Source organism: Rhipicephalus microplus, chromosome 1, assembly GCF_043290135.1.
Source record: "Rhipicephalus microplus isolate Deutch F79 chromosome 1, USDA_Rmic, whole genome shotgun sequence".
NCBI lineage: Eukaryota > Metazoa > Arthropoda > Arachnida > Ixodida > Ixodidae > Rhipicephalus > Rhipicephalus microplus.
Window position 1 is genome coordinate 285598123 of NC_134700.1, and position 20058 is coordinate 285618180.

The 20058-nt window shown below is 45.4% G+C and overlaps 3 protein-coding genes across 5 annotated transcripts in view; 1 reads left to right on the forward strand and 2 right to left on the reverse strand.

Moving 5' to 3' along the window:
• LOC119188289 (alpha-ketoglutarate dehydrogenase component 4) lies at positions 1-2324 on the reverse strand. 2 transcript variants are annotated; one of them, XM_037436262.2, is made up of 4 exons: positions 2171-2324; positions 1766-1826; positions 1483-1655; positions 1-306 (listed from the first exon to the last, which is right to left on the reverse strand). In XM_037436262.2, exons 1-4 carry the CDS (start codon positions 2198-2200, stop codon positions 289-291), a joined length of 282 nt encoding a protein of 93 aa, XP_037292159.2. In that variant the 5' UTR covers positions 2201-2324; the 3' UTR covers positions 1-288. The 2 variants fall into 2 exon arrangements, with proteins under 2 accessions (XP_037292159.2, XP_037292158.2); XM_037436261.2 differs by having other exon boundaries at positions 1483-1664.
• A 168-nt stretch (positions 2325-2492) lies between these two features.
• LOC119188293 (dual oxidase maturation factor 1) overlaps positions 2493-20058 on the forward strand; it is a 239536-nt gene continuing 221970 nt past the window's right edge. Inside the window, exons 1-2 of the mRNA XM_075896420.1 lie at positions 2493-2795; positions 3032-3145. Coding sequence (XP_075752535.1) covers positions 2587-2795; positions 3032-3145 — 323 coding nt within the window. The 5' untranslated portion in view covers positions 2493-2586. The remainder of the gene's footprint in view (positions 2796-3031; positions 3146-20058) is intronic.
• LOC119165472 (fibrillin-1-like) overlaps positions 15256-20058 on the reverse strand; it is a 137096-nt gene continuing 132293 nt past the window's right edge. For both annotated transcript variants that reach the window (XM_075896375.1, XM_075896381.1), the window contains 2 exons: positions 19488-19705; positions 15256-15432 (listed from right to left, as the gene is read on the reverse strand). In XM_075896375.1, coding sequence (XP_075752490.1) covers positions 15282-15432; positions 19488-19705 — 369 coding nt within the window. In that variant the 3' untranslated portion in view covers positions 15256-15281. The remainder of the gene's footprint in view (positions 15433-19487; positions 19706-20058) is intronic.

Below are 20058 nucleotides of genomic sequence, written 5' to 3' on the forward strand. Positions count from 1 at the left end.
TTAACCACAACAAGAACAAACAAATTTAATTGCATGGGAATGCACTGGGCACTTGCAAAGTGTAGCAGCCGCCTTCATCGTTGTTGCCTTCACGGCACATCCTTCACAAGGCCTTGGGACTGCTTGCTTTTTGGAAAATAAATATTTGCACTGGTGCATTCTTTCCATGTTTGTCATGGTCCACATCTCCATCCATTATTGTTGCTATAAAGCAGGTCTCTTCAATACAGGCTTCAAATAATTCCTTTTGAGCGTTTCTTATTTACAGCAGCTATGCAGGGATGTATGCTACTCGGGACCTCCTCTCTGAAAAGGAAGAAGAGAATTCTGTGACTTTCAATCACAGTACAGAAGCATTTGTCATAACTTTACAGCAAGTAATTGAAACAAATAACAAAATTTTTTTATTAGGCCTGTCACATTTCAAGTCAAAGCTCCACCAAACAAAGTGGAGAATGCAGTTAGGCTAAAGACCATTGCTCTTAATACAGTGAAATGTAGCTTGATTTTGTTTTCAAAGCATACCATACGTGGTCCTATAAGTTGTGTCAAAGCCAGGATCAGTCAGTGATGCATAGATACTTGGAAGTGGTTCGGTATGAATACAGAGTTTTCGAATAAAGGCCCCGAAGCCTTGGGGTCAAGCAGGTGTCAAAAGTTTTTGAATAGCGCCTGCAGTGCTTTGGACACTCCCCCTATTCTAGGTCACTCTAGTCTTGGCCAGGAGCTGTCGCTTCAGTGGGTGCTGTCGTGTTTTTTTGAAGCAAAGCTTTCGGGACAGGCATTGGGCTCTCGCTAAATGCGAGAAATAGCGGCCTCCACGCAACACCCGAACGATATTTCGGTCTCGCACATGGGCAGTGGCCTCGATGGTATTTCTCCGGGGCCCCTTTTCAAAAACGTCTTCCTATTGCTCGGAAGTGGGAACAACAGACGACAGCTTTAATTGCCCGCAGGTCCCTGTGTTCATGCCGAGCGTTGCTGCATCAAAGGAGATGCTCGATGGATTTCGTGGCTGACTGTTGTTCCGTTTACAATGTCCTTTTTTTCAAGGACTGCTTGCTTATCGTGGCCCCATCCGCAGACTTCTCTGTCTCCCAATCTTTTACTTTCCTCTCAATCTTCACTTCTCTCTCTATCCCTTTTAATCCCTTCTTATTCCATTCCCTTATGAGCAACTGCTAAGGTGTCGCACTTTGCTGCAGACAGTTGTGGGGTTCACTTTTCTATTCATTTTTTTTTTGTTTTCATCATTTAAAATCACTCCCCGCCCTACGTGACGACCCAATGCAAAACCTAATTGCACCAGAGAATAATTTTTGTCCCGATTACAGGGATAGAATTTCCCCACTGTGATTGCCTTTTTTTCGGCGAATTGCGGAAAGATGCCAACCTCAATCGAGAAACTCAATCCTGATTGGGCCCGATCACGATCCAAAGTTGCGTGTGTGGTTTCAGTATTCTCGATCTACGGCTGCTTACCTGTATGTAGTCGCCTTCATATTGAGACAGCGGTTTCCTGGCGTACCGGGCAGGTAGTTGAGATTCGTCGATGCCAGATCCGCGTGGCAGAGAGCCCACCGGTTTTGATTTTGCGGAAGCAGCGCTACTCGTCGCCTTCATCGCCGCTGACGATGCGGTGGTCTGCGTCGGCCCTGTGAGAACTTCGCGACATTGTGAAACTCCGCGTCACAACAGTTGTCCCTACTGAAGAAACCATAAACGCCACCACCACAACAAAACACGCCGCGAACTCTCATCTTACCTCTGTCGGTCCTTGCGCTGCCCGCGCGAAACTTGATCAGCGGGTTGTGTGGCTTGACGGCCTGCGAAAACGAGAGGCGATACCCAATGAATGGGTCGCCCGCAATGCAGGTGACGCAACACGTTCGCAACTCGTCACACGCCGGAACGATGTTTCCTTGTCACTACCGTTAAGATGCCAGAAGCGATCTAGTTTGCTGTCAACTCGTGTACAGTTTGCTATAAAAGTTTACCGGGGCAGCTCAAGGGCGTCCTTCAGAGCGAGTTCCGTTTTTCGGACGTAAACGCACGCCGCTGCATATGGCCCGCACGAGCGAGAAACGCCAGCGCATTAAGTGCGGTAATAGTTTACGCTTCGGCCGTTCAGAGGTCTCCGCGAGAACGACAGAAAAATGGTGCAAGTGACCTGAATAACTCTTGCAGAAGCTGAAGCCATCTGCGCTGCCGTCACCGCCACCAACGAGCGCACCGCACAAACTCAATATTTTTTTCGACTGCTACCGATTACGCTGCCAAGGTGTGGTGGTCTGAGGAAGCTCGGCAATGTTTACTTCACATGGTAATTTGTTCCATTAGAATCAAGCTCAGATCAAGTGTCTTAGTTATATATTATAAGTTAACGTATAACCACCACATAGATTCTACTGCATTTGCCATGTTCTCTGGATCTGTGTGATCTGGATCTGGTGCGCACGTGTTATGACGTAATCATGATGGCGGCTCCCTCAAAGTTCCAGTAGTGGTTGCTACGTTCTGTTTAGCGAGGAGTTTGTTCACTTGCCCGAAGGCTTTCTTATTGGCTTTCTTATTATTGCTTGAAATATGAGCACACAGCCGGGAAACGTGAGCAGGTCCAGGGCTCAGAAGCATCAAAATGTCACGGCATTTAAGAATACGCTCCACGACACGACTGTGCAGACGAAAAAGATACTCAGCTTGAAAATCGAAAATGTATGTGCCAGGTGCAAAGATATCATAGAGTGGAAAATTAGGTACAAAAAGTACAAGCCGCTTACCGTTCCTCGAAAATGGTGAGAAGGTCTCGCTTCCTATTCCTTGCTGTTAAATTTTAGTTTCGCGTGGTTAACTTTTACTGAGCATTTGCTGCGTGTTAGGAAAGTAAAAACGTTTGTGTGTGGAAATGAGCAAACGTCAGTATTTTTGCAGCTTCGGCAGGTTCTTTGGCATTCGAAACTTTGTTAAGCTTCAGTAGTGTATATGCTGTTCCATCATACGCGTAGTATCTTCATGCACGCCTTCATTTCAGCGTCAAGTGTGAAGGAAAGACTGTGAAGTCGGCCTACCACATAGTGTGTAGCGCCTGTGCCGAAAGGCTGAAGATCTGCGCGAAATGTGGTGCCCCTGAAGGATCTGAATCCAGGTAAGTCAACGTCTTTTTCTGTATTCGTGGCTAATTACTGCCGTAGTTTTATTTTAAGCTGTCAGACAATAATAGTAATATTTGTGTTTTCACGTCCCTCAACCACGGTGTCAGTGGGGCTCTTCGATTTTCCACTGCTGGCTACCCGCGGGCTGCCAAAACCAGCCAGTAATGCAGCCAGAAATTTTTTCGGGGCAGGAGGGGGGGTCAAGGACACTTTATGTATGTTTGGACGTGCGTTTATATCTGCGCGTGTATACTATATACACTTAAAGAATATGAAAAAATTGCTGAGGGTTTGAATTAAACAGTTCAAAGGACAGCTTGATCAATTAGTAAAACCCCTGTCACATCATGCAGATAGAGTTAGTTGAAGTAATGTGGAGTCTGTCATGATGTAGAGAACCACTTATGTGGTCGAGGGAGAAAATGCACGCATACTTAGAATTACAATTGGTTTATTTATGAAAAGAGGCAAAGCCGCTGGTGAGAGTAAGGTAACAACGGACCTGCTAAAAGATGGCGGAGAAATTGTGTTGGAAAAAGTGGCCACCTTATATACGAAGTGTCTCTTTGCGGGAACGGTACCGGAATCTTGGAAGAATGCCAACATCATCTTAATCTATATGAAAGGAGACATGAAGGACTTGAAAAATTACAGCCCGATCAGCTTACTGTTCGTTTTCCATAAGCAATTTACAAAACTAATAGCTAAAAAAATTAGGGCGACATTAGAGTTCAGGCAACCAAAGGACCAAGCAGGATTTCGTACGCAGTATATTCATAATATCGATCAGATGATAGAGAAATGCGGGGAATGCAACCAACCCCTATACATAGCCTTCATAGATTACAAGAAGACGTTAGACTCAGTCGAGACATTAGCAGTGGTGCAAGCACTATGGAATCAGGGCAACGACGAACCCTACATAAACATACTGGGAGAAATTTACAGCGGATCCACAGCCTGCATAGTTCTCCATAAAGAAAGTGACAGAATCCCAATAAAGAAGGGTGCAAGGCAGGGAGACGTGATCTCTCTAATTCTATTCACCGTGTGTTTACAGAAGGTTTGCAGGGCCCTAGATTTGGAAGAGTTAGGGATAAGAGTTAATGGAGCGTATCTTAGTAACCTGCGATTTGCTGATGAAATTGATTGATATGTGGGGTTTAACGTCCCAAAACCACGATATGATTATGAGAGACGCCGTAGTGGAGGGCTCCGAAAATTTAGACCACCTGGGGTTCTTTAACGTGCACCCAAATCTGAGCACACGGGCCTACAACATTTCCGCCTCCATCGGAAATGCAGCCACCGCAGCCGGGATTTGAACCCGCGACCTGCGGGTCAGCAGCTGAGTACCTTAGCCACTAGACCACCGCGGCGGGGCTTGCTGATGAAATCGCCTTGATGAGTAACTCAGGGGACGAATTACAGCTTATGATTACTGAACTGGACACAGCAAGCAGAAGAGTAAGACTGAACATCAAATGAAATAAAACTAAAGCAATATGCAACAATCTCCGCAGAAAACAGCACTTTGCGATAATTGGAGAGACGCTACAATTGAAAATTTTTGTTGAAGCGCACTAAACACAGACGGACAGAAGAGGCTGACAAGGACAGCGCTTGTCAGCCTCTTCTGTCCGTCCGTCTTTAGTACGCTTCAACAAAAATTTTCAATTATTAACGTAATCCAACTAGCCCAACTTGCCACCTTGCTAGAGATGCTACAAGTTGCAAATGAATATGTCTACTTCGGACAGAGAGTAAACATAAAGCAGAAGCATGAGAGTGAAGTAACTAAGAGAATCAAGATGGAGTGGAGCACATTCGGCAAGCTTTCTGAAATCATGAATGGTAATCTACCATTAACCCTCAAGAGGCAAGTATTATATGTAACGTAAGAAGGCAGGGGTGTTTAGGAGAAGTAGAGGAAGAAGAAGTGCTTTTAAAATGAACATGGCGTATTAGCCAGGCCACGTCTCCCAGTCATCATAGCGTCACACGAGTCAACAGGATGGAGACCTGCCTGCCCCTTCATCAGTCACTCATCATCGACGCAGTTCCCTAGAAGACGTCCTGACCGTACCGAATCATCGCCTAGAAGGACAACGACCGGCACCATGACAGAACCATCGGCTGACCTCGACATCCCCAAGTACACCGGATCAGCGGACGACGGACCCGTACAGGACTGGTTCAACCTATTCGAGGTCCACGCCGCCGCTGCATCATGGTCGGAACGGGAGATGATCGTAAACTTCACTGACTACATCTCAGGTGAGGCATTCAAGTTTTACCTCACCCACATCTTCGAGAACGATGAGTCTTGGAAAAAGATCAAAGAAGAAATGATCAGTCGTTTCAAGGAATACGATGAAGACCTGTCCATACTTCATCAGCGGAAAGCTTTTCAACTCGCCCATCAGAGTTACGCGAAGTCTTCCCGCAGTAAGCCTATTTTCCAAACGAGACCTCAGAGAAAATATACCACCATTGTACCATCATACGACTCTTTTTTAAAAACGTCACGCTTTCGAACACCGACTGGTAACTTGCACGTCGCAACAGACAAGGCAAAGCCTCCGTATACCGAAAGGAATTTAGACCATTTCGGCAAAAGAGTAAACCTAAAGCCGGCTTTCCCAAGAACAATGAAATTGGCATTTTCAACGTGTTCACTGCACCACAACACTTCACATTTTACTGAACCACCCGAATTCCTTGATGCTTCGTGTCACACACAAGGCCCAGACGGTTTCAAGCGTGCGACGGAATTCACGCGTGACGAGCTAGTGAATCCTCACAATACCAGCCCCTGCCCTGACGTTCCGGACCAGGGTCGTTCGACAGACATTGTCAGCCTAACTACGCTGCAAAAAGAAAAACATACGCCATCAGAACCACCTGAAGCCATGTCTGTTGTGCTCTCATCATCAAGTGACAACACACATGTGAGTCAAAGCACTGCAGGAATTTCGAATCCACCAACGCCGGCGCATTGTCAACTGACAGAAGCATTTACAATCAAGGATGACTCACAACCATCTTGGGAGCGTTCTCATCAGCCTGTCACGCTGCTTTCATCGCAGGACAAGCCTAGCAGTACAGTGTCGACTACCGACAATCTACTGATCACATCACCATCTAAAGAAAAGCAGACTCGTGTGACACAGGAGGCGTGATGGCTGTACGATGAACCATTTATTTGTCTTCGTCTTCCTCCTTCTCTACCATTCCACCACACCGTTCTCTTGTGGTTCGTCACACGCTTCCCCCCTCCCCCGAGAGAGACGTAGGTGCAGGGGCGGATGATATCGTTTAAGTCTCCCGACATGAACCATGTCAGTCTGGCGACCGAGTGGAGCCACGCTGCGGTCGATCTCGTAGTTAACTGCCGAAATCTTGCGTATGGTCGTATAGGGTCCTTCCATGATTGCGCTGAGTTTGCCGCAGTTCGGGTGCCAGGCTGCTTCATATAGAACAAAGTCTCCCACTTGAAGCTCTAATGGAAGGAACTTCTTGTCATATATGATCTTGTTTTTCTCGTGATATGCTACTGAATTGCGGACTGCGTTTGTACGAGCTTCCTGCAGATTTTCGGTAACGCCTGGAAGAAGATAGGGATACGATGGTATGCCATACATAAGAAAGCAGGGTGGGTAGCCTGTGACTTCGTGAGGCGTTCTATTGTACTCATCGACAATGTCCGAGAGGAGACGCGGCCACGGTTTTCAGGGTTCATCGTTGATCTTGCATCGGAGGCGAGTAACGATCGTCTGATTAGTGCGCTCGTTTAGGCCATTACACTGCGGGCGTTATGAGCTTGTTAAAAGCTGATGAATATTGTTGTGCTTGAGGAACTGCGTAAATTTGCCGGCAGTGAATCCTGTGCCGCGGTCGGAAAGGAACTTCGGCGGCTTTCCAGCAGCGAAGATACTCTTCAGGCAAGAGATGTACGCGTCGCAAGTCTCATTCTTGTGTGCGAAAGCCCAGACATAACGGGTGGCATGATCAACGGCTAAGTGAATGAATCTTTTGGATGAGCCGTAGTTGCCAAAACCTCCGATAGTGTCCATGGCCAGAAGATCAAACGGTTGTTCCGCTGGTGGCAAAGACTCCAAGGAACCAAATCGTTTGTTCTTCGGTTTCTTGCAGCGCTGGCAGGTATCGCAGTGGCGTATGTACTCGCTCACGTCGGTGATGATGTCGGGCCAATAGTACTGTGGAGAGAGAAGCCGCAGCGTCTTCTTTACCCCGACATGACCGAAAGCGTCATGAGCTTTTTGGAGAAGAGAAGACCGGAGGGCAAAAGGCACATAGACTTTTCGTATTCCCCTGCGTGTCACTATACTCAGTCCGTTCTCAATGGTATGCTTTCCGGGTGGTTTGTCGTTGTCATGCTCTCGCAGTTGCTCAGCAGATAGGAGTTGAACTACCGGGCTTCGAGATAGTGCATCAGCTTCAATGTTGTCAATGCCCTTTTGGTGTTTGATGTTCACGTCGTACATGGAGAGTTTCAAGGACCACGGGAAAAGTCGGCCTCGGGGATTCTTGATGCTTTTAAGCCATTGCAACGCTGCGTGATCTGTGATCACAGTGAAAGGTTTCCCGTGTAGATAGCAGTGCCATTTATCGATGGCGTCAATAATTGCCAAACATTCGAGTTCTGTGATGGCGTAATTAATTTCGTGTTTTAGTAACTTCCGTGAATGGTATGCGATTGGGTGCTCTCTACCTTCATCATCAGCCTGTCACGCTGCTTTCATCGCAGGACAAGCCTAGCAGTACAGTGTCGAGTACCGACAATCTACTGATCACATCACCATCTAAAGAAAAGCAGACTCATGTTCCTGAAAGAGGCCCATCTGACGAACTTTCACAAGAAGACGAGCAATTTCAACAAAGGGAACTCCACGAACTCCAAGAACTGCAACGGCTACTTGAACAAGAACAACGATCAAGTGAAACCTCCTCACGAGTACACTTGTGGCTGAAAGATCATCAGAGACAACATCAATTAAAGAAGCAAAGACGAAGTCGATGCCTAAGCCATCTTCGCAGAAAGCAACGTCGACAAAGTTTTCTGCACCAGTTCTCAACGCCGTGTCTACGATTCAACAAACTGAGAGAAGACCACAGAAAGCTACGAAAGAGACGTGCAGCTACCATGTGTACAATGAAGGAACAAAGGCATCATACCATCAGCTTCGGTTCCCGCACATGCAGGCTGCAAGCACTCGTTCTGTCTCAGTCACGACACAGAAAGCAGCGTCTACGACGGAGAACTTCGAGCCTACGACATCCGACTCTCAAATGCTACAAGTACTTCGACCCTTGTTCATTCATGACGAGAATCGCTGTGTCATCAGTAATTTCTCCGTTCAAGGCGTGCTTCAGTTGGCCAGAACGCAACAGTCAACCTCGCCCACCAGAGTTGTCATAAAATTCATCGGACTGCTCAATCGGCCTTGAAGATTTCGTGAGATTGTGGAACTCCGTCTGGACGAGAAACTGTTAATTTGGGCGTTGTTTTGTTCATTCACTTCTTTAATTTGTTATAGTTTGTAACCAGTGCCATCTTTCGGGGGGAAGGGAAATCCTGTAACGTAAGAAGGCAAGGGTGGTTAGGAGAAGTAGAGGAGGAAGAAGTGCTTTTGTAATGAACATGGCGTATGAGCCAGGTCACGTCTCCCAGTCATCATAGCGTCACATATACATAGCTGCACCTTGCCCGTACTCACCTACTGAGCAGAAACCCAGAGCCTTACAAAAAGAGCTCTGCTTAATTTCACTGAGCGATAGAAAGAAAGATGATCGGTGTAACCTTAAGAGACAAGACAAGAGCAGAGTGGGAGCAGAGTGCCTTAGGCCTCATGGTGTAACGGTTAGCACTCTGAACTCTGAAAGTAATTAGTAACATTCAAAAATTAACAATAAAGTAACAATAATAATAAAATAACAATCGCTTACTGACTTTTTAGAAGCAATAAAACATATAGTGCACTCTGATACCATGTGCTAAGATTGTGAATATGTGTGAGTTATGTGCTTTGTAATTAGGCTATGATATTTATTATGTGTTTAATTATGCACAAAATATGATGTGTATTTTGGCAGTGATCCTCTCTTTTCTTATTTTTTGCTAACTTCTCTGTAAACTATATGCTTAGCCATTATGATATATTTGTTGTATGTGCTACGAAATGATTTGTTCCAGTAGTGAAGGATCTTTTTCTTATGTTTCTCTTATGCACATTTCTGTTTTATATGAGTCAACTCCACTCCTGTAATAGCCCGCAAAGGGCTGACAGTATCAATAAATGAATAAATGAATGAATTAACAGTAACTTGATTACAAGTAAACAAATACTTGTAATGCATTGTGTATAATTCTGATGCATACATACTGCTGAGGAAGGCAGTTGCCGCTTTGACAAAGACAAGTTCACTTGTCCAAATGTTGGCTCCAGTGACATTCCCCGTTCAACAAACCTTTTCCATTGCTTCAAGCCTTCATCTTGAAGTTTTTATTGCTTGAATTTCTCTCTGCTTTCACTTCATGAGCATCAGTACGAAGGAATTGTGATGGTGAGGGGGGACTCTGTCTTGGAAAAACATGTATAAAGCTAAGAGACATTTTGGCTTTTCTTTCGTCAATAGATGTTGCTGACTCTCTGTAAACATTATCTAGAATGGTGACTGCTTCTTGAAAGGCTCCAGGTCTTCTAACGGAAGTACTGCATAACAACCAACTTTTCTTACCAAGCTTTTACAAACCAACTCTCTTTAATCTAAGGATTTCTATGATTTTGCTTTTTGTGCAGCTCCCAAATGACAGAAGACAGTGAAAATAAGGCAGAAGCTGATCAAGAATCTTGACACCTTCTGAAGAGTCTAGCAGTGTCGGGGTCACTTGTGTGAGCACTACAGCTGCACATAATTTACTTGCTGATGAGAAGGCTGAGGGCTTATAGCATCTTTGTCACATCCAGTCATCCTTCTCCAAGAGTATATCGCAACTGTGGATTCTTGTATGTAAGCAGGTGTCACTATGTGCTATGATTGCTTGGGCAGCCACATTTATGTACACTTAACTCTGTGCACTTGTGCTACATATATAAACTGATGAACTACAGGGCAAAATGTGCAGACCTCGGTAAAAGGCTGGTAACCTATATCTGGGACTGACTGCTTCCGTGGGTACCTGTAGCATCAACAGATGAAGGGGAACTTATCAAGGGCTTGTTTTTTTGTTAGTTTTTTAAAGGCACAACCTTAATAAAACAGCATTCGGTGAAGCCAAGGAAGATATAGGGGACAATATTTGTTTACTGTATTGTTGTACAAGCAAAACTTCGTTTATTAGAAGTAACTGGGGCCGCGAGAAATCTTCGAAATAAGCAGATTTTCTAATTAAGAGAACATACAAAAGGTGGGATGCAAGGAACTTAAAACCGTTTGAAGTAATTAGGGCTTGTCATTTGCTGTGCCAGCTAGCTTGCTGCTTCAAGGCTTATGTTTTTCAGCAATACCTGGTCTCAATTTTGCCGCAAAGACGGGGGAACGATGGGCCTCACTGCTGCCATCGAAAAAAAAAAAGAAAAACGCTGTCGTGATAAACTAAAATGTGCACCTGCGGAAAACAAGACATCTTCACTGCAGCACAGTAGTGACACGCGGGCAGTATCTCGCCTGCTCCTCACTGCGCCAGCACGTCATGATGCGACCATTCGCACATTCTCTCTGGTATAATTAGGAATTTAATAATGGCCAGTATGATGAAACTCGCAATGTGTTTCGGCTAAAAAAATTATCTCTGAAAACTTTTGAACTTGGTTTTCGAAGTAGGTGTTGCTGGCAAGAACTCCGTCAGCAGTGCAAAGGCGCGAATCGCTGGAGCAACCGTCAATCGGAGGTTAGCATACATCGCGAACTCTGCCAAACTATTCTTTGTTAATTTTTTTTACAATCCCATAAAGAATGAGTAAACCATGATCCGTTGACTTTGTGAGAAACATGCGATTTGCTGCCCGCATGTCATCGCTGCGTTGCAGTGAAGCACGTCTCGTTTTCTGCAGGGGCACGTTCCGGTTGACCACGAAACAGGTTTTCTTTTTTTGCGCTGGAAGTGGCGAGGCTGGGGTGCTTCAGCTGCCACTCATTAGCATCGCTATGTTGCATTGCCTTGTGGCTATTAAGGGCCGTCGTTTCCGCGGATTTGTAGTGTAATTGGGATCTGGAACTAGCACTTCGCACCCAAAGGTATCGAATTAATCGGACTGGGGTCGGCCGCCACTTCAAATTATCTACTCAAACTTACATAGCAAAATACGGGACCGTGGAAATACTTCGAATTAGGCGGGATTTCGAAATAACCAAGTTCGAAATAATGAGGTTTTACTGTAATTGCGATATAAATGTTCAGGAGTTGAAGCGAACACGTAGTAAAACAGCATAATAGACAAACAATAGGCAAAAAGAAAAATAACAACATGAGACGAGATCTTAACGCGGCATTGTGGTATGATAATCAAGCCCGGCCACAAAAAATTGTTCTCATTAAACTGAGGCTTAAGGTAATTTAAAGTGTCTTTATTCTTTGCAGCTAAACTGAGCATATTATGTAAAAGAACAGAGTTGAGTTCATTGTAACCTGGTAAAGCACATTATTGTGGTGCCTGATTATTACACGTTCAATAAAAACAATGACATAACTGAAAAATTATCATTGTCAGCCATGTTCTCATGTTACGGCCATGTCCTTAATTTTTCTGTATTTTTTTCTACAATAAGATAAGCCTGGAACTCTGTCTGTCAATTTTGCAAATTAAGTTAGCCCTTGGTGTTTTTCTTAGCACTGCCTGATTTACTTTCACATTCCTTTCTCTTCAAAATCTTCAGTTCACACTGAAGTGACTTCTGTGCTTTTGTTTGCTTTCAAAACATTGAACTCAGCAATACCATCTTTGGGCTAAACAGGACTTCATATAAATTTGTATTGTCTTATTTAGGCTAAGTTTCTGGGAGCTTCTTCAAAAATTCTATGTAGCCCTTCTCTGTATTTTACATTTCTTTGCAGTCCTTTCAAATATTTCAGAGTAGCTATGCAGTATGAAGTGATGCCTGACAGATGTTTGTGCTCCTGTACGGCTTATGTCTGTCTTCATCTTCAAATGTTATGCGACAATGATAGCCTTGCACATTTCCAGACTGCAGAACAAGTGATAATCGTATGACTTTCCTGATAGCTGACTTAAGTCTACTCATTTAAGCAAAACAGGATTATCTCTATTTAATTGCCCTATGGTATAGGTTCTAGTTTGAGTTTTTGCTGCTAGTTGATTATGGTAGAAATGCAGAACATTATTTAAAGTATTTTATGGGCCATGAAACCAGATATGCAAGGATAGCATCTACCCATTCCTTTTATTCACATATTATTTGCAGAGTTTAAAAACATTGCTACCCAGGTGGACTGGATGTGTAAATACTTATTGATGTTTGCCAAAACACCTAATAATGGTTGTCCACACAGGACAGGATTGGAGTTTAATAATGATTAGGTGTACATTTGTATATGCACTGAGATGCCACAAAAAGAAAATGAGCACAGGTCTATACTTCACTTAAACTTTCAATAACTATGTAAAAACAAAGAAATAAAGATGGCAGGAAAATCTGTCAAATGGTTGTTGTCAATGCTTAGTTCTTTTGTTTAAATAACCAACTGGTTGGCTCAAATGACTGTGAACAGAAATGCTGTATGCATTTGAACTGTGTTGAAAACGTAGCAGCAAAAGTATGATGCTGAGATTGTTGTGCATAGATGAAACCTCTGAAAAATGTTGGCAATGTACTTAGTATTTCTCCTGTTCACTCCATTGTTCCTCACTGTCTGTCTGTCTGTGTGTGTGTGTGTGTGTGTTGTACCTAATCATACAGACATTGACCATGTCTGTAAGTATGCTGCCAGAAATTTTCTTTGTGGGCAGGGGAGGGGGTCACTTCTTTCGTGCACTTGCATGTTAGTGTGTGTTGAAGAGATCCTAAAGAAACAAAACGATTCTTCTTGTATTAGCAAATTACTCATTCACAATTCCAAAATCTCGCCTGCCATGAAGATGTTTGGTAAGCGAGAAAACGTGCGAAAAAATAAATGCAGGTGGCGACTCCACCTTGCACATTTCGCACCAAGCGTCATGACGTCATGGGTTTTGACAGCCTCTACTCCTCTACTCGAGTCTACGTGGTTCCGAATCAGTAAAAATGAAGTACTTTGCCCTCTGAGGGGTGGCGGGGGCGAACATATTAAGCTTTAAAAAATCTTGTTGTGCTAATGTCGCCAAAATGCGAAAAAGTACTCTTTGAAATCCGTGACGTCATGTGTGGGAATTTTCGCGGAAATTTCAGGAATGAGACATTGACCTTATTTTTCTCCTTCACTAATAAACTTATGCGATAGTGAAATTGGCGACATTAAGGTTTTTGGAGTACGATTCATCTGTCTAAACCAATTCGTTGTGTTCCTTTGAAAGCTTTTTAGAGGGGGCCTTGAATCATGTCCCTTGCTGCGGCATTGAATCATGCCCCTTGCTGCTATGCCCCTTGCTGCGGCATTGCAACACGCCTTTCACGCAGTCGGAAAGATGGCGCAGGAAGCGTCCTTTCCGGCGCTCGCACCGACCGACACCGCTTCATTAAAGTCCCTGAAAAATAAAGTATATTTTTCAGGGACTTTACGCTTCATCGCCTTGCAACGCCACCTAGAATAGCGCTGTGTGACTTGGGCGGGTGCTTCGACGCGCAAAGGACCAGTTACGACGCGTACAGATACGGAGCGTCGTAAACTGCGCAGTATTATACTGCGCAGCCATGACAAACGATGACGCGTACAATTACTTCCTAGTGACGCGTTGTCGCAGATACGCAATGCTACGGCAAGAAGTGAGCGCTGACAGGACTTATATGGGTGAAGTTTAATCGACTTGACGTCTGTGGCTTGACATAACTGCCGCAGTTAAGAAAAAAAAAGTGAAGCGTGGTCGTATATGGGGAAGTGAAAGTGTGTCTTACAAGCTTTTTAATCATGATAATACTGCATAATATTAATTGTTGGGATTCTGTGTCTCAAAACCACTGTATTATTATGAGAGACGCCGTAGTGGAGGACTCCGGAAATTTCTTAACGTACACCTAAATCTAAGTACACAGGCCATGACAGGGATAAAATCGAAACATATTGCCTGTTCGAATTGCAGTGGCGGCATGGGTATTTTTTGAGCTGTAATGGTTTGAAGCTGCGTGTTGGACGATAGTTATTGTGCGATAAAAGAACGATGACAAAGAGACAAAAAGTTTCTTTGGCGTCGTTGTGTTCTCGCGCTATAACTATCGTCATTTCATACCAACTAGTCGCACCAGGTCTCCATCATCGATAATTGCCGCAACTACACATTATTAAGTCCGCTATATAAGAGACGGAGTATCGGGCTATTAACAAGGCGTACAAAGAAGCCAGTTCAGGTTCAACACACGCCATTTACGGGTACCATATGCTACAGTAGACTTATTTGGTACAAGCAATGTGGTCACTTATTTTGTTATTTCCCAGTTTCATTCCATGCGCGGGTTCATATCCTGGCGCGAAGCGCCTTTTTAAGCGGTGTTTCATTCATTGACTCAAACGCACATTTATTCCCTCTACACACCTTGTTACATGCGTTAGGTCCTAATCGACCCGGATTTCTGTGCACTACTTTTTCGATTCTTACTCCCAATCTTGACGTCAATTCCGTACCTTCGTTTTGCTTTATGCTTATATTCTTACTGTTTATTTCTCAGCATCCTAGCGTTTACAAAACTTCGTTATTTCTAAAAACTAACATTGAAGTCTGCTTGTGGAGCACTAAACGTAAGTCCGAATGGTTCGACCATTCGTTCCGTCGGTGCAATACACAGTTGAGCTCATCGAGGCAGAGGTCGAAGTTTGAGTGCTTTAATAATGTATAGGCGTGGCTCGCTACAGCAGCCGCTGCCTTCACGCCACTTCGTGTAGCTTCTTTATATGTAGTGTGAGAGGCAGATGACGGATGAATGCCGGCCGTGGTGGTGTTTTTTTTTTTATTATTATTATTCGACGATGGCGAGTTGAACACGGAGCCGGAATGCTCTGTTGTGGTGCTGAGACTCCTCCTCTGTTGGCGTTCTGCTTCCGATGTTGACTTTGTACACGCCAGGCTGCTCGATGGTCTCCGCCAGCTGCAGCGTCACTCCTCCGTCACTGCAAGGAGTTGGCATACTCGTCACGATCGAGCACGTGGGCTGTTTCATGAAAGCGAAAAATAGAAGAGGAAAGCCACCTCTCTCTAGATGAGTATACATACGCCAAACCTAGCGACGTGTTGGGGCACCGGCAGGGCAGGCCCGGTCAGGAAATCACCCAGCATTTTTTTTTAAACTAGCTATAGGTGAATGTCACTGCCACCTCACACAAGTTTTCCCAAAGAGGTAAATAACAATGAGTTGCCAGGGTTTTAAGTATCGAAATCACGATGCCATTATGAGAGATGCTGTATAGGGATGGTTTCATAAATTTGTACCACCTGGGGGTTCTTTAACGTGCACTCGCATATAAGCACACGTGACTATCATTCATCTTCCACGGAAATGCGCCCCCGCGAAAGTAGCAGAGGTGAGGTCGAGTTAAATACAAACCAAAACTCTCCCGAGTCAAGTAAGAATGAACCACGATCAACCCAGACGAGTTGAAAACCGACTGTTCAAAGTGTGGACAAAGAACCACAATAAAACACATCTTTTGATATTTGGGGGGGGGGGGGAGCAGACGTCCCATATAAAGAACTCTAGACGCCTACAGTCTCGCAAAAATGGGAGACCCTGCTCACCAGCTCGGCTCCGGATGTTCGAATCCGGGCCGCAGCAAAAGCTAAGGAGGGCGCCTTCACCTATAGGGCGCCTCGGTGGCAGCGTTCCTTCGTTCCTCCCAGCGTCCAGTGGAGCAACATCAAACAATGCCATAACTCAGCGTTTTGATGCAATATGACGGTGCCGCAGTCAGTTGGGTTCAAACCCTCTGCGAAGGAAAGCTGTCATCGAGACACCCTACTCATGGATACTGTTCGGCACAATGTGGCAACATTACACAAAGAGAGATAGCTTCACTCTTTGACCCAATATGGCGGCGGCACGGCCGGTCATGTAGGCTCCCTCCCTACCTTCAGCACTGACTGAAGGCCATCTGGTGAGCTTGCAGAACTCATCCCTCCCAGTAATGATGTTAGTTTCGCTGCTACGGCCGGTAATCGACTAGGATACATCCCGCGTCGAGGGTGTAAGCTCTGCTATTTCACCGCCGTTGCTTCTTCGTTCTGTCGGAGGCGCATAAGGACAGCGAGTACCTTACTTAATACCAACCTGCTGGTTTCGCCCCGACACCGTCCTGACACTCATGGGAGATGATGATGATGATGATGATGAACCTTCAGCTTTGCTGGCACTCACCCACAAAGGGGGATCGGCCAAGAACTGGGCGGCAGGATCATCAAGTGTGCTAATTCAGGCATTCAGGTAGTCTCGTAGCCGTAAATAGTAACAATAGGCTAAGAGAGTAATCTCTTTGTTGCCCTTATGTACTCGCACACAGCAGAGAAAACCTCCCTGTGGCTATAACCTAATGTAATCCCTCCGAAGGATAAAATTAGTTCCACGTTTATTTTTAAACCTAGCTTCTCAATTGGTTCGACGAGATATCTTTTCCTTTGATAAGCATAACGTTTACAGGATAAAAAGAAATCTATTGATTCCGATTCCTTGCAAAAGAGACACAACATAGATGCTGTTAGTCCAGCTTTATGTAGGTAGTAATTCAGATGCGGAATTCTGCATCGTAATCTGGTGATTGTAATTTCTAACTGCCGAGATACACACCAAGTGATCTATAACACGCAGCACGCGGATTGCGAATGCGCTATAGCTGGGGCCGATCTGCTCAGGAGCTTTTACAGTGTAATAATACACGCCCATCGTCACGATGACGATAGCGGTGCGAATGAATGGCACTGAAACGTCCGTATGACTTCTGTCCAAATAGAAATGTTTACGCAAGTAGGTACATACTTGACCTTTTATTCTGACGCAATATTCTTCATCATCATCATAAGCCTGACAACGACCACTGCAGGGCAAATGCCTCTTCCATGATCTGCCAATCAACTCGATCGTAAGGGCTCAGGTTGCGAACTTAAAGCAACTGAACAGGAAGATAGAAACTATAAGCGGTGATGTTTTTTAGTGAAGTCTTAGTCATTTCCAGTTTGTTTCTTTTTGTGTGTGTGGGGGGGGGGGGTAGTGTATACGAACTCACAGATTCTAACGTGACAATTTTTTTTCATTTATTTTTTAGTGTAACAACTTGTATGGGCAATAGCTCGAGATGGCCACGTCATGTCGCGATGAACCTCGTCTCTAAGTGGGATGTTGGCCCTGATCTCCGCGTTCGGGTCGAAAGTACCCCGATATGACCTGAATTGAAGATGGTAGAAGCTAGAAACGAAAACATGGGGATTACTTTGCCCCAGATTGTCCCGTTTCAATCTATAAGTGTGTTGCATCGAAGTTGCACAAGCTGTTTAAGGAAAGTGGGCCACTGATAGTGTGCGGTGTACTGCATAATGCACGATAACGAGGCCGGCAAATCATCGCACAGAATAAGCGCTTGCGACGTCGCTATGCGATCTCTCGTCCGTCACTTCTGAGCGATAAGGGACGCGGTTTCGCGTAGCGTCGACACGCATCCAAGTTTATCAGTGCAACTATGCAGTTTGAACGACGTCGTGCTGACGGCTTATCTCACCCGCTTGCGGAGCTACAAAACTCTGCCATCGTTTCTCGATACGTCAACGACGCAATGACCTACACCCGTCGTAAAAGTACTGTACACTACTTGCTAAAGAGAAAAAAAAAACATTGCCATATTCTCTAAGTGAATGATGTTAGAGGAGGTTGCTCGGGGGTGCACGGGGCGTTTCAGAACATTTTTGTATAAAGGCTTGTATCTGGCTACCCGACCATCACGCGAAATAGGAGGCTGTACAACGTTTTGACGATTTTCTGCAAACGCGTTCAGCCGGTAACGTAGAACTTTGAGATCACTAGGAAATCAAGATTAGCGCTCTGCGTATGTTGTGTAGCTTATGCGATTCTTAAAGGGAAAAGAAAATTGATTCATTTCTGGGGTTTAACGTCCCAAAACCACCATATGATTATCAGAGATGCCGTAGTGGAGGGCTCCGGAAATATCGACCACCTGGGGTTCTTTAACGTGCACCCAAATCTGAGCACACGGGCCTGCAACATTTCCGCCTCCATCGGAAATGCAAAGGGAAAAGAAGAGAAAAGTGAGCCCCGTAACTGTCTGCAACACAGTGCGACACGTCAACAACAGCTCACAAAGGACGGGGTAAGGAGGGATTAAAAGTATAGGATTAAAAGGTATATATAGAGAGAGGAAAGAGAGAGCGTGGCGCAGGGACAGCAAGCGACGAAAGTAAACAGGAGATAGGAAAGATGGACATGGTCGCAGGAGTCCGAGGACGGGGCACTACTCGGCGAGAGCTCTTGTCGGCGTCAAGAGATGGCGGAGGGCGAGCCGGTCGGCCGGCCAGAGCTGCGCTGTCGTCGGTGATCGCGGGGGCAAACCGGTCGGCACGAAATCTAGCGAGCTTGTTTGTTATACGGTTCTGAATGCGAGCATCGCTACCGATCGTGGCGGCGCTGGCATTTCAGCCGCCTCGCCGTTGGAGTGGTGAGTGACGCCACTAAGGTGACATATTTGTAAATATTCTGAAAAACTAGAACAGAAGAATAAAATAAAAAAAAGAAAGATAGAAAGGCTACTTCGCCAAACAGATTTGAGGGAAAGCTAGCTTTACAATTGTGAAAAAAACTGCTCCACAGCCGAAACGCCTTTAGGCAGTTGCACTGCGGAGCTGTAGTTTCTCGGAGAGCGCTGCGTACTCGTCACCCACACTGATTCCCACACATCATCATCATCATCAGCCTGACTACGTCCACTGCATTACAAAGGCCTCTCCCGTGTTCCGCCAGTTAACCCGGTCCTGTGCTTGCTGCTGCCAATTTACACCCGCAAACTTCTTAATCTCATCTTCCCACCTAACCTTCTGTCTCCCCCTAACCCGCTTGCATTCTCTGGGAATCCAGTTAGTTACCCTTAATGAGCAGCGGTTATCCTGTCTACGCGCTACATGCCCGGCCCACGTCCATTTCCTCTTCTTGATTTCAACTATCCCCACTCACCTGGACACAACCTGGAATCGGTCCCTGTCCACGCCGTGTAGCACGTGGTAGTTTCTGTCGTCGCGCAAGTGCTTGTAGGCGGGACGGATTTCCAGGACATGCTGTCCCTGCTGGGCCTCGCTCACGGGAATGGTCACCTTGACCAGGTTCCAGTGCGAGTGCTCATGCCGCCGCTTGTGCTCCGATGACGTGTGCTTCTTCGATTCCTCCCCTGTGCGCTGCGCGGTGTACGACAGTGCATGGTTACGCGCGTCCACCTCTTCTCGAAGACGGCGCGTGTCTAAGCCAAAGAGAATGTCTTCTTCTAATGCTGTGGGCTCTTAAAGACATCTTTGCAGTGACACCTACACATACTATAGAGACGTATTCGTCGACAGTGATGGCTCAATAAAGAGAGCTTTAGAATAGGGTGCAGCTTTGTGTTAGCGTAGGCCTCCTTAGCGCACTTAACATGGCTCACCTCTTGGGTACACGTGCTGCATTTAGAAAACATCATACGTGCCAGAGCAGCGCAGCAAATTGTTACCTCTAATGACCTCGATGTCTGCAACGCCTAACGTACTTCCATTTT

What these genes read in the sequence shown, in the direction of transcription:
- LOC119188289 (XM_037436261.2), bottom strand. Translation starts at nt 2,200, where the DNA reads ATGGCTTCAGCTTCTGCAAGAGTTATTCAG. An exon ending in CTTCTGCAAGAGTTATTCAG is followed by an intron (nt 1,827 to 2,170) that starts GTCACTTGCACC and finishes TCGTTTTCGCAG; the next exon opens with GCCGTCAAGCCACACAACCC. An exon ending in CAGCGCAAGGACCGACAGAG is followed by an intron (nt 1,665 to 1,765) that starts GTAAGATGAGAG and finishes AATGTCGCGAAG; the next exon opens with TTCTCACAGGGCCGACGCAG.